This window comes from Bacillus rossius, chromosome 15, assembly GCF_032445375.1.
Source record: "Bacillus rossius redtenbacheri isolate Brsri chromosome 15, Brsri_v3, whole genome shotgun sequence".
NCBI lineage: Eukaryota > Metazoa > Arthropoda > Insecta > Phasmatodea > Bacillidae > Bacillus > Bacillus rossius.
The window spans coordinates 2737344-2750692 of NC_086342.1; the positions used below are offsets into that span (position 1 = coordinate 2737344).

The 13349-nt window shown below is 39.5% G+C and overlaps 1 protein-coding gene across 2 annotated transcripts in view; it reads right to left on the minus strand.

Annotated features, from left to right (window-relative positions):
* Positions 1–13349, minus strand: part of LOC134539470 (DNA-dependent protein kinase catalytic subunit-like) — a 99077-nt gene that overhangs the window by 19861 nt on the left and 65867 nt on the right. For both annotated transcript variants that reach the window (XM_063381532.1, XM_063381531.1), the window contains exons 35-42: positions 12274–12466; positions 10529–10620; positions 9449–9602; positions 8357–8536; positions 6131–6267; positions 4040–4217; positions 1830–1965; positions 991–1171 (exon numbers count right to left, since the gene is read on the minus strand). In XM_063381532.1, coding sequence (XP_063237602.1) covers positions 991–1171; positions 1830–1965; positions 4040–4217; positions 6131–6267; positions 8357–8536; positions 9449–9602; positions 10529–10620; positions 12274–12466 — 1251 coding nt within the window. The remainder of the gene's footprint in view (positions 1–990; positions 1172–1829; positions 1966–4039; positions 4218–6130; positions 6268–8356; positions 8537–9448; positions 9603–10528; positions 10621–12273; positions 12467–13349) is intronic.

Genomic DNA, 13349 nt, shown 5'->3' on the forward strand with positions numbered 1-13349 from the left:
AATTTCTTAAAAAATTTTTCAGTTTAGCTTTTTTTTATTCATTTGGGTGGTTGGTAAGTACCTGATCTGTACCAATGCCTTAAAAATTTTTCTGTATTTTTTTAGTTAATTTGAAGGGACGAGAGAGAATGCCTCACTCTATTATTGCACCTGGCTGTAATGAAGGTTACAGCTTAAAACCGTCAAGATTTTTTTTCGTTTTCATACCTCCTAACCACTCGGCTAAAAGAAAAAAACTGGCAAGTTGCAATAAGAGGGGAGGGGGGGAGGGTCTAGTCGCGGCTCACTGACCTGGCTTAAACTGTGTGAATAGAAGCAGGTAGATGCCCCTTCAACATTCTCAAATATCTCACCTGACTGGGCTCTAGGAAGCGAGAAAAAGCTCTTTAAAGTATTTTAATTATATTTCTTCACAACCTGCAAAGTGAGGGACATGGTAAAGTCGTTAAACATAACTAGCGATTTGACGGCTCGGGTTTGATACCCACCAACAGCTATTTTTTTTTTTTACTTTTTAATTTTTCACAAAATTAAACAATTACAGAAATTCAGTTAATATAATTAAATAGGAATTGTTTTAAATGATACATTTTTGAATTGTGTTTACTATCGAGCATGGTTTGTGATTTTAACTTTTGTACATCAATAGCAACATTTTTGTTGTCGTTATATCCCCCATTTGATCATCTTTCTTAACTCTCTTTCGTGCGTTCAGAGAAAATCGTAGAAAACCAAAAATTATATTTAATTATCAAAATTAGCATTTAAAAAAATGAGATTGCCGTGTAGGGTATACAAGAACACTATGTAATAAATAATAATAAAAAAAAAACTGTATTATGTAACTAAATGCCGGCAAACCAATTTGTAGGTAATTAAATCCACATACTTTAAAATCAGTACACCTACTGCACTATAGTATAAAGAATACCCACTTAGCTCCATAAACATCTCATTACGCTAAAAAGGTCAAGTCACGAAGTGCCCCACCTGTCACGAGGGAGCGCCAGCTGGCGGAACAGCTGTGCAACCTTGGCATCGCCGTCGGACCCGACAACAGAAGCGTCGCGGCCAATCAAACGCATCATCTCCTGGCACAGCGCGCTCTGGTGTCGGTAGGTCTCGACGAGCAGGTGTCCGTGCGACGACGTGACGGTCCCCAACACGGAGTCTGGCAACGAACACGTATGTGGAACACGATATTATAAGCCTACAGGTATTGCCGTTATTTACAGTTCACCCTAACATACCACAGAAGATTTAACTTGGTACTTTTAGTGGTCTACATGATTTGCAATAATTTTTTTTTTTTGGCCCAATTTGTAATTTCCAGCAGTTTATGTTTCCAGCAGACATATAATTTAAACGATATTATATTTTTTTATGGTTTAAAACGTTATTTTTTCATTCATAAAAATTATAGGTGGACGGGATCCCGAAATTCGGGATAAAAGTCGGGAAAAAAACCATTCCCGAACTTCGGGAAAATAATTTTTCTCTTCGGGGAAAACAAATTTTTTTAAATAGTGAAAACCTTCGTCGTACGAATTTTTACATATTTAAAATACGTTATGTATACATACGTCCCACAACAACTTCGTATACGTATCAAACGAACAAAGTAAAAAGACATCACAAAAAATAAAATACATATTAAAAATGTGTTACAGTAGTTATTAACGGACAACAGCGCGACTATTCACTGAAAGGAGTTGTCAGAATCAAAACGCCAAGTTGGCGAATGTCTACTGGAAATGACTTCCGGCACCATCGAGGATTATTTTGGGACTTCGACACCCTGATCTTGCAGGGACATGAAATGCACGCACCCAGCTCCTTCCAGGCCTTCAGCACGTGCAGGAACTGTGCGGGGGTCTCCCCCTCCTGGTCGGCCCGCAGTCGCAGCAGGCGGCTGTAGCCCAGGGTCCAGCGGGCGCTCAGCTCCGCGGAGCCCAGGCCGCTCACCTGCGGGCCACACGCACCGTCACACCAGCGCTCCCCTTCAACTACAGGCCAATCAGCCTGTTAAGAGGCCACTCCAGTGTTTCAGGGGCACTACGCAACCCGCGTTAACCTCATAAGATTCAATGCTATTTTCATTTTGCTTATAACTTATTAACTAATATAGATTTCGAAATGATGCTTGCTTGATATATAAGACAACGATGCTCTTATCAAAACCCCTTTCTTCAAAAACGTGCATAAATTATGGTTTTATTCTAATCTTTACTAATATGCATAAATGTATTGTCTAGGTTTGAACCATAATTTATGCACGTTTTTTGAAGAATGGGGCTTTGATAAGAGCATCGTTGTCTTACATATCAAGCAAGCATCATTTCGAAAACTATATTAGTTAATAAGTTATAAGCAAAATGAAAATAGCATTGAATCTTATGAGGTTAACGCGGGTTGCGTAGTGCCCCTGAAACACTGGAGTGGCCTCTTAAGTACTGTGTAGAAAAGTCGCAGAGTATTATACCACATCAACTATCGACACATTCACACAATAACCCACTGCCAAATGAACAGTTAGGCTTTCGCAGAGCTCGTTCAAAAGTAAACCAGTTAGTGCATCTCACAGAAGAGATAACCAGCGCATTTAACGTACAAGACTACGTAGTCGCTAAGTTTTTAGGTGTAGAAAAAGGCTTCTACAGAGTATTTCATGCATATCTCTATCTCTCTATCTATCTCTCTATCTCCTCTCTCCTTATCACCTCTGCTTTAACAAATTATCACCCCAAAAATCAACCAATAATAAATGCATTCTTTCTTTTTGCTGTTACACTTTATGCCGAGGGGCACCGCTACAAATCTGGGACGGCAACCGAAGCTTCTGACAATTTTAAAACCGCGCAAAGTTTGTATGTTACAAAAAAATTTCGTAATTTAAGTAAGCGTTATCTTATTTCCTTTACCTGCCCACCTCCATAACATTTGCCAAATTAAATGTTTGTAACGCTTTGACTAGTTAAAAAAAAAAAAATTAACCTCCTTTCATAACTGTTGAGTTCTCCCTTGATTTCCTTCCAAGTACTTTCACTATCTGGACTTTCTATACAGTTTGCCGAGTAAAAGGCAAACCACAAGACTGAGATTCTTGCGTTTGGTGATCTCTGGTGTAGTAATCACACGTTTTATGATGAAATATATTTAATTAATCTGATAGATGAATTATGAACATACACATGTGCTGTGTGTGTGAGCCTCTTTATTTTTTAACAGTTCCTACCGAGTTCCTGTGTATCATTTCACCACAGCTGCCTAGTCAATACATCTGACATGTTTGCGAGCTGATTCCACGCACCTCTAAGCCTTTGGAACACGCATGTAAATCACAGTGTAACGTTTTCCACCCCCGACTCACGTTTGTTCGGGCGCCATTGGTTGTTGCACAACTCCCCAACCAAAGGGATTTTCCAGCGGTTCAGTGGTTACCGAAAAATGGCTACACAAGAGTTTGTCGCATCACTTCCACTCAACCAACTCGCCACACGTTGATCCAGTCCTTTTGCAGTCTCGCTTCCTTACTCCTCCCCTGTGCACCTTACACCCACGTTTTCTCTCAGCATCCCATCCTCCATCTTGACCTTCTTCTTCCTCTGTCCCCTCTTCCGCCAGCACTCCGTATCCCTCCGCCACACTCCAAATGAGGGAATTTGAATTCAACACTGTTTAGCAAGCTCACTCATTCTAACGAAGTCTAATTTCAGAAAATGTTTAACCACTATTATTGATGTCCTACAAGTTAGTTCACAACACAAAAGTTTCAAGCTAAATACTAGGTGGATCAGGGCGCAAGAAAGTAGTTCCTAGCCAATAACAGCCCCCTTGCTATAGACAATACTGCTATCAAAGTTGGAAGAAGTGGCTGAACTGCCATTTTATCAGGGCATGGAGGTAAGCTGCAGTCCACCTCACAACAGTGTTTGATGGCAAACACAGAACAAGGCAAAAGCATCAAGGTCAATCACGCACAGGTTCCCTTCAAATCTTAAGTCCTAGAGCGACGAGACGAGCACGGACGCCGGCGTACCGCGGACTTGGTCCTGGAGAGGTAGCACCGCGCGAGGTGGAAGTTGCCCTGGCCCAGCGCGGCGTCCACCAGCCTCAGCTCCATCTCCGACTCGGTGGACGCCAGTCTGCGCAGGAGGGCCGCATCGTCCGCGCCCAGCGAGGCCAGTCGCTCTTCAATCTGCCTCGTGAAGCCGACCCTGCAGAAGATACACAGTACTCGAATGTGAGTAGACACGAGATTGTGTGGTGAATAGCGATGAAACTTAACAACACCGCAAAGCATGTCAATACACCATTTAACACCAAAATGTAAATAAAATCAGGAAATATATATATATATATATAAAAAAATCCAGTGTCATGATGTTTGTTTCCAGTGAATCACCAAGTCAAACCGATTTTCAATGAAAATTGGCATTTACTATGTGTAATTTTCTTCCAACTTGAGAGATGGGATAGTTTTTATTTCGATTGATGGTCTTGATAGTTTGTAATTAATATTAAACTGATCATCAATGTTGATTGGTGTTTAAGCCCGGGAAACGGTGGGTACTTCGTCTCCATGACAACGTTGCATGCTCGAGAGTTGGGAATCCATCGGTGCTATTCGTTTTTTCTTCGGTACATCACAAAGCATTGTATTAAGTTTTTGTCAAAATTAATTAATTTTCATTTTATTTCGTTTATTATAACTGTGAATAAGAGATTTGGTCTCATTTTTCCCACCATTAATACAACCGTGCGAAGCCGGGTCGGGCAGCTAGTTAATCAATAATTTGTAGGCCTGTGTGAATATTCAAATATCAACACGAATAGTTTATTATTCCTATTAGATTTTGAATACTAACTCTTTGAAAACATGAATATTCACTTGTTTCAGAATAAGGATGCGTGTGGGATCTCGAATGGCTGGAAAAATTTCAGGATCACAGAAGATTTTCTCGTCTTTGCGGGCACAAAATTTTCGTAATGTTTAAGGGTTACCAATTTATGTGGAGTTTTGCTACATCTGGCCACGTAAATTTTAAGAAGACTAATATGGTGAAGCCACATTTAACACAGTAATTCGGAACCATTACTAACACCCATGTTATCGGCCACAGTATTTTACGGAAAGGGAGGTGTTTAAAAATAGATTAGAACTGACAGAATACTGACAAGGATAAAAACGTGTCCGTAAAAATTAAAAAAAATGTGCGGGTGTTGACAGTTTTCAGATCAGAAGGTAGAAACACGGCATGCCAGCTCTGTGATTAGTTTGGTTCAGATCGGGGTGACGAAGAGAAAAAAACTTGTATAGATCTCGTAGAAAACATCTTGTTGCATACTCACAGCAAAGACTCCTAAAGCCTAAAAAACCTATGAAGTTTTTCTGTTGGATAATACACAGTGAACGACGGACAACCGGATACAAGCCCACACTCACTCCTAGCGCAGGGACAGCTCAGACAATTATTTCCTCCCCCCCCCTCCCCCCATCGCCAAAAAAAAAAGTCAAAATAAGAGGGGGGGAAATACTTTGCCCCTTTGACCAAGCACACATACACTGGCAAAAAAAGAGAAGAACATTCAAAGCAGCTACTGTGTTCCAAGACTTTAGTTAAAACAAGCCAAAAAATATAATCCATAATACCATAAATGTTAATGTATGATAAATAATGAATTATTTTCACATATTTCCAAAAAAACAAGTTTTAAATTTGTTTTAGACCAACATAATATTTAACTATTTATTAAAACTGCTCACTGTACATTCTTTTTAAACCCACCCTCTTGAATTTTAATAACGCATTCTGCAATTGCCTTAGTTTTTTTTTTTTGAAGATCCATTTTTAATTACCATGAAAAATAATTATAAATATATTTTCCTTTCAAAATTTTTATATTTCAACTAAATCTAACCTATAATAACTGTAGCTATCTTAACCATCCCAACCTTTCACTTCAGTATTATTTATCTAGTTTCCCAGTAGCCAATACACTACACATGTACTACGTACGTATTTCTTTCAATATGTATTTGTTATGGTATGTGAAAAATCTTAATGCTTATGGCAGTTACTAAAATATAACATGATAGTCTAGTATAAAGATTACGTTTGAAGAATACCTGTAAGCAATACGCTGATCCCAAACCACAAGTGAATCGTTCTCACTTGGGACACTTCTCAACCATTTGTCCATCAAACTTTCAATGTTCTGCTGATAGTTTTCTGTGCTTTTAATAGATGCCACCTCCAGGTAAGTCTAAAAGCATAGTAAACCCAAAAGTAAGTTTCAATTTACAACACTAAAGATTTTAATAAGTAAACTGCAATATCATCATACAAAAAATTTGTCATGAAACACAGGAAACTGATGTTTTGATTCAAAATTTTAAAAATTATGGTTTTCTGACACTAACATTTTGTTTTTGCAATTACAAACTTTAAGGCATTTTAACTTTGCCAACAAACTGGCTTTACAATTATAATGTGAAAAACTTTTAGGTTACGAAAAAATGTTTCAGAGGTGTAGAATTAAAACACACATATTTTCAGATTAGAAACTTGTTACGAGGATTTTACTGATAAATATGGACAAATTATGTTGCTTCACATACATAAAGTTATTTGTATTTTATCCTACATTCATTAACTTTTTTTACTACGTGTTAAATGTTGTTTCAAAATCTTTTTCCCAGTGACAGAAACAAATCCTGAAATGGGTTGTTTTGACAGGATTTCTATTGTGTTCACAGTTCGCACTGACACTCGTTCTGGTTAACAATATATTTTTTGTTAATTATTTTTTTAATTCATTGTGATGAAGCAGTTAATATTTTTACGCAGCTTGAAACTTGAAAATTTACTCTCATGCATTTTTAATGGATTTTTCCACGCAGATACCTGCAAGTAAAATATATTAAATTACTTTATGCTTACTATGACCTGTAGAAAGAAAAAATTAGTCAGTTTAGTTGAACAGTCGTTGCAGACTTTTAAAGTTAAGGACAATAAACATAAGAAGTTAATGCCACATCCTCAACGAATATTAAATACTTGATAACAACAGCCTTTATAAAGAGTAGTTTACTGAGCTCGAAAAGAAAATTAGTAGAGAAATGTTAAGTGTTTTTGCCTTATTATGATTCACGAGTGGTTTTGCCATTGACAGCAGAATTTTCACCTCAAGTATTAATTATTTTATCAAATGGCTGATTTATACTTAGTATCATATATTATATTATTGTGTAGCTTTTTAATGTAAAGGATTATTATTTTCTTAGCTGTTTAGATTTACAAGCCATTTTTAATCCATAGTAATGTCAGCTCACTGTTACTGGATATTTGTGTGAGACTTTGGAAGAGTATTTTGAAAGGAAAAAAAATTAAAATTGTGTTACTAAAATTCGAGTTTAGTAGTATTTGCAGCACACTTTGATCCTCCAATTTTATTTTTACTCTGCTTCTTTGTTCAATTTTTTTTAAAGACCTAGGTGTGGCAATTTTATTTGAAAAAAATTATTGAAGGGAATTTTATTTTTTTAAAAAAAAATATCTGATATTTAGTACTAGCCGGGTGTTGTGCCTGTGAACTCCTGCTCACAAGGGCATAGGTAGCATATCAAATTATTAAAACAAAGGACTAATAATGACTCATCCAGTATTGGTAAGTACACAGAACACATACAGACATAATGTATAATCTATGAATGACTCCTGCAACGGGAAAGATTTGTTTTGACATAAGTGTGTTGGACATACACCATCGATGGTTCATTCTGACTGTCCCAGAATTAAACCACAGGTATGGGCAACAAAGATGGAAACAGCCAATATTAGCCGATGTTTGAAGTTTTGTGCTTGTACAATCTTTGAATATATATACTGTATAGAAGTCGCGAGCGGATAGGATTTTACTCTACGTTTTTCAGGAGTGTATGATGAGCAGCTTGGGAACTTCACTGCTGCAGTGCGCTGCCGTAACGCCCTGTATCGTCTTAGTTGTTATTTACACGTTAGAGCGCAGCACTGTCGCCCGCTGTCATTCCCCGGCACCCCCCAACCCAACATTCACTGCAGCTCAAGGTCGTTCAACGGGTGGGTGGGGAAGGGGTGTTTGAAGAGTTCGACACTTGTCCGCTAGGGACCACCACAAGTCGATGCCCTAGAGACGGTGGCGATTGCGGCGGTGAATTAACCAACTACCTCAAAACCGTATTAGAAATTTTAACCTGGGCTGGCGACTTCTATACAGTATATATATTCAAAGGTACGATAGCCACATTTAGGGGAGCAAATCGCCGACTGTCGCCGGAGAACGAGACGGCCCGGAGAGAGGAGAGAGAACTCACGTGCATGTCGACTGCCCGTCCCAGGGCGCGCACCATGCTGGCCCTGCTCCTGCGAGCCAGGGGGTTGAGGTGAGCCCACGACGCCAGGAACATGTTCACCTGGTGAGCTGCGTGGTGATTGGCCAAGCCGTAGTTGCCCTTGAGCAGCCACATCATCGCCAGCACCTCGCTGTAGTTGCACTGCGAGCAGGGCACACAACGAAAAACTCAGCGTCTCTTAACCAGCCCCTCCGTCTCTTCGCACGTGCCCAAACACACATCTGCTTGCGCCCAAACTCTCTGCACACCTGCTGCTGAGTATACCTATTTCTGCGTCTTTCCTTTCGCACAACTACTGCTGGTGCAATTCTCTCATGTTTCTTGCTCTTTGCAAGTACACCTCTTTCTCTTGCTCTTTGCACATCTACTGCAAGTACACCTTTCCTGTTTTTTTTTTTGGCTCTTTGAACACTTACTTACTTTAAAAACAGACCTCTCCGTTCAGTGCTCTCTGCACACATAATATAAGCACAGATAGCTGTGTATTACTATTTCCACACCTACTTAAAGTCCATCTCTCTACTTCTCGCTCTTTGCACACCTACTGCAAGTACACATCTGTCAGTTTCTTGCTCTTTGTACACGTACTGCAGAAATATTTTCTACCATTTACTTGCTCTTGTATTAAAAACTGCAAGAGCATCTCACAATGTTTCTGGTTTTTTGCATGCACACATAAGAATGTTTAGTTGTGAATATTCAGCTTAAAACAATGTTTCTCTAGTGTACACGCTACAGCCTACTCCTAGATTAAATAAATGCATGCAACCAGCACAGGAACAAAACTGGCAAAAAACAAAAACCCAGACACTAATATTAAAGTACTGACACAGGAAAAAATTAAAATACGTTTTCATGATCCCAAAACCACTAGTCGAAAAATGGCCATAGTACCTGATCTTAAAAAAAAAAAAGCTATCATGCCAGCTCAAAAAAACAACGTATATAAAGCATCCTTAAAAAGAATGATAGTAACTCTGAAGAATTGTCGAAAACAGCATTTTCGAAAAATTTAAGCACGAACGTGAGTCGAAGGGGGTCGGCCGTCGTCACCTTGAGAAGCTGAGCCTTCTCGTCGTTCTCCAGCCAATCCTGCACCTTGCGCATCGCGGGCCAGTCGCTCGCCCCCTCCCCCGACGCACCCAGCACCTGCAGATGCAGCTGCAGCTCCGACGACAGGAACCACGGCAGCGCGTTCTCTTGAGACCTGGTCACAGCCCAAGACGTGCATAGCACCACAGACGGTGAGGTGACAAATACCTACGCTCTCAACACAGCAATTGCATATTTGAATGTATCGACCACGGTCACATAGACAAGTCCGGCCACTTACATTTACACTCTGTCCGCCAAGTGAAGAAACTCGCAGCAACCCACGAACTAACGGCGCTGGTAGTAGTGGAACCCAATCTTAACACAGGGTTTAATGGGAGTTTCATTTACAAGTGGGTATATATTTTAAAACTCTGTTTCATTTTATATGTCGGGTAAAGTTTAGAATTTTTAATTTATTTGGGAGCTATGTATGGGTTCAACGCATGTCGATAACTTGCAGCTTTGCTGAAACTGTCAGTTAAAAGTTTGAGTGTTGAGAATATGGATGCTAGACAAAAATGGGATCACCCATGAGAAAGCATGTTTCAAATGTTAAGTGCGTATTTATCATTAATATTCTTTGTTTGATATACATTTTAATCTAAAACCAAGTGTAATTCTTCAAAATGTGATGTCTGAGATCCAGCAATTCTTTATATTGAAAGCAAGCAGAAGTTAGTATTGTTTAGTCATAACCTAAAGGCCAAAATACACTCATATTTTTAGTGATTATAGTCAAGAGCTTCATTTAAATATAACACAATTTTTAGGCATTACAATTAATGGAATTTATTACCTTCCTCCTTTGAATGAATGCTACTTTTAAATCAAGTAATTTTCATGTTGCACTTTGTGCCCAGGATACAATTTTTCGAATTAAAATTTATTTTGAGACATTACTTCATTATGATTATGTTAAACTTAAAAGACACTTTATTAGAGTTTAATCTTTCCGAAGCTCTGAACACCGTATGTGGAGGCCTCAATGGGAAGATTTCTCGACATTGGAGAACTGAGTACAGTTGTCACCACACTCACCACTGGTCGCTCCACAAGTTGTCGGCGTCTTTCTCCGCGCACTCGTACACTTGTGCCCTGAGCTCCTCCCACTTGCTGAGGTGCGACAAGCACTGCAACACCACAACACCCCCCGGCTCGGTTCCGTCATCCCACAAGGCCCCGAAACACCGGTACTGCCACCGCGTTGGCCCCAAAATAACGTGACTCTGAATACAATGTAACCCGAAACTTTTTGATTATGAGTTTATGGAAAATACTTTATTGAGTAGAAATCAGAACTGAAACACAAAGGAATTAAAAATTATTTTAAAAAAGTAAATTTATACTATACTAGCAGCGGTACCCAGTGTTGCCCGGGCTAAACACAGGTTGACATATTATTATCCGCATGGTAAAGCATAATGGATAGGGCTAACTGACACTGTGGTGGACATAGACAAATGAAATGACACAACAATTATTGTTTGTACGTCTATGACCTATCATTTTCTGTTTACCCATGGCGATCGGTTGAACAGTTTAGAAGTTGTTGAAGCGCTGCAGTGCCATCTACCGGCCAGTTACAAAAAAAACCTTCTCCATGGAGAACACCCGCCCCCTTCCCATCAATGTGCCAACTTCCATGGCGATCGATGAAACGGTGTCAGAATTTATCATTATCACTGTCATACATACCAACATTCTTTATATATATATATATATATATATATATATATATATATATATATATATATATATATATATATATATATATATATATATATATATGAGACTGTGAACTGGTAAGCTGTCCTCTCGTCGTGCATAGGATTACTGTGAAATAAGAGCGGTGACGGTAACGTTATATTGCATAGAAATTAAGGTACAGGTGTAATGAAACTCCCTTAAGTACTTTTAAAGAGCTGTATCAGTTGTTTCATGCCTAAAAATTACTCTGAAAACAAGCCTTTTAGATTTTTTAACTCTTCTAAAAATAAAGTTAACCAATTTAACTAAAATCAAAAGTACTTTTCTGTCCTTAACGAATCTTTAAATGCGACCCCACTCAATATCTGGATTAGTTTTCAAATTGCGTTGTTTTTCCCGAAGCTCGCGACACAGTATGTGTGTTCAGGTAGGCAAGGCCCTTAAGAAACAACACCGCCCAAGTGAGATTTTTTTTTTTTTAAAAATTAGTTTTTTTATGTTCCTCCAATGGATACGTAAGCAATTAGCATTTTCTCATGGCTCACTTCGCCCAAGATCTAACAGAATGCGCTGCTATGGTCTTTTTTCCTAACACTCGCTAACAATCCGTTTCAGCACGGTGCATGAAGTTATTAAAGTTCTTCTCACACGGGCGGTGTTGTTTCTCAAGCGAGGCGCTGCCTGACTCGAAGTTCAGGAAGCCGTAAAACCAGGGGCGTAGGTAAAGGGGGGGGGGGGGGGGGGGGGTGTTTAGGGGTTCACCCCCCCCACCCCCAGCACCAAATCTTTAATTAATTTCTTATTCATCACTCAAAGAAATTTCATATTAAAATTAATAAAAAATTCTTATCAATACAATATTTAAATTTAAGAACCGAAAACTGCTAAAGTAGCATTATTTTACACCTTAAAATCCAAATTTTCCCGGGGGAGGAACCCCTCCCCCCCCCCCCCCCGCTTTAATACGGGGGAGGGGGGGCATGCTTCTCAACACCCCCCCATACACAAATCCTGGCTACGCCACTGCGTAAGACGCGAGACAGACACGGGCACAGCGCGACGCGTGGGGGGCGCACCTTGTAGTAGGCCTGGCGGCAGTAGTCGCGGTAGCAGCAGTCCTGCTGTACGGCCTCCAGGTAGCCGGCCTGCGCGGCGTGCCAGTCGCGGCCCGACTCCGCGACCAGGGCCTCCCGCATGGCGCGCGAGCAGCGCAGCTTGTCGCTGAACACGCCTCGCACCACGTCCCACTCCTCCAGCCCGCTGTACAGCCTGCCACACACCGCGCAGCACTCCGCTACACTCCGCGCCCCACAGGCCCCAGTTCTGGTGGCATTTGCACCCAAGTGTAATTAAATAAATAAAATGAACTGAAATTACACGAAAAAGCATCAAAAGAACCCATTTACAATGAATTAAATCAAAGGAAAGAACTGAAATAGCAGCACTCCGCTACACACCGTGCCCCAACGGGCCCCAGTTCTGATGGCATGTGTACCCAAGTGTAATTAAATAAATAAAATGAAGTGAAATTACATGAAAAAGCATCAAAAGAACCCATTTATAACGAATTAAATCAAAGGAAAGAACTGAAATACGTAGGTGTAAATGTTACCTAATTGAACATATTAATGTGAAATAACCTAAATACAGGAAAGCACCAGTACAACGAACTTCAGTTAAACGAACACTTCACTTAACCGAACTCATTGTTTGGTCCCGCCAAAAACGTATATAATAACCTTGAATTTTATTTCATCTTAACGAATTTTACGACGGTCCGTTTCTTCGTGAAACAAAAATATTCACTTGAACGAACAACCTTGAGGCACATTATGAAAAAAATTACCATCCAAAAACTTGTTCTTTATTTTTAATTTTCTTATTCAAACGTAACAGCGTGTACGTAAACAAAAACAATAACGGAACTAGTATGTGTGCGCACGTACTATCGAAATTAGTAGATTAATTCTCGTGTTTTGAAATAATATTGGAATGGTATTACGTCCGTTGTACGATACAACTACGTAGTACATATTCTCGGATTTTTCGTTTTTTGGCTACTTACATTACGATAATTTTTGTACGGTACTTTGGCTAACCTGTGTTTTAATTTATTTTTTGAAAGTCATTTTTTTCATCACAGTCCATAGTG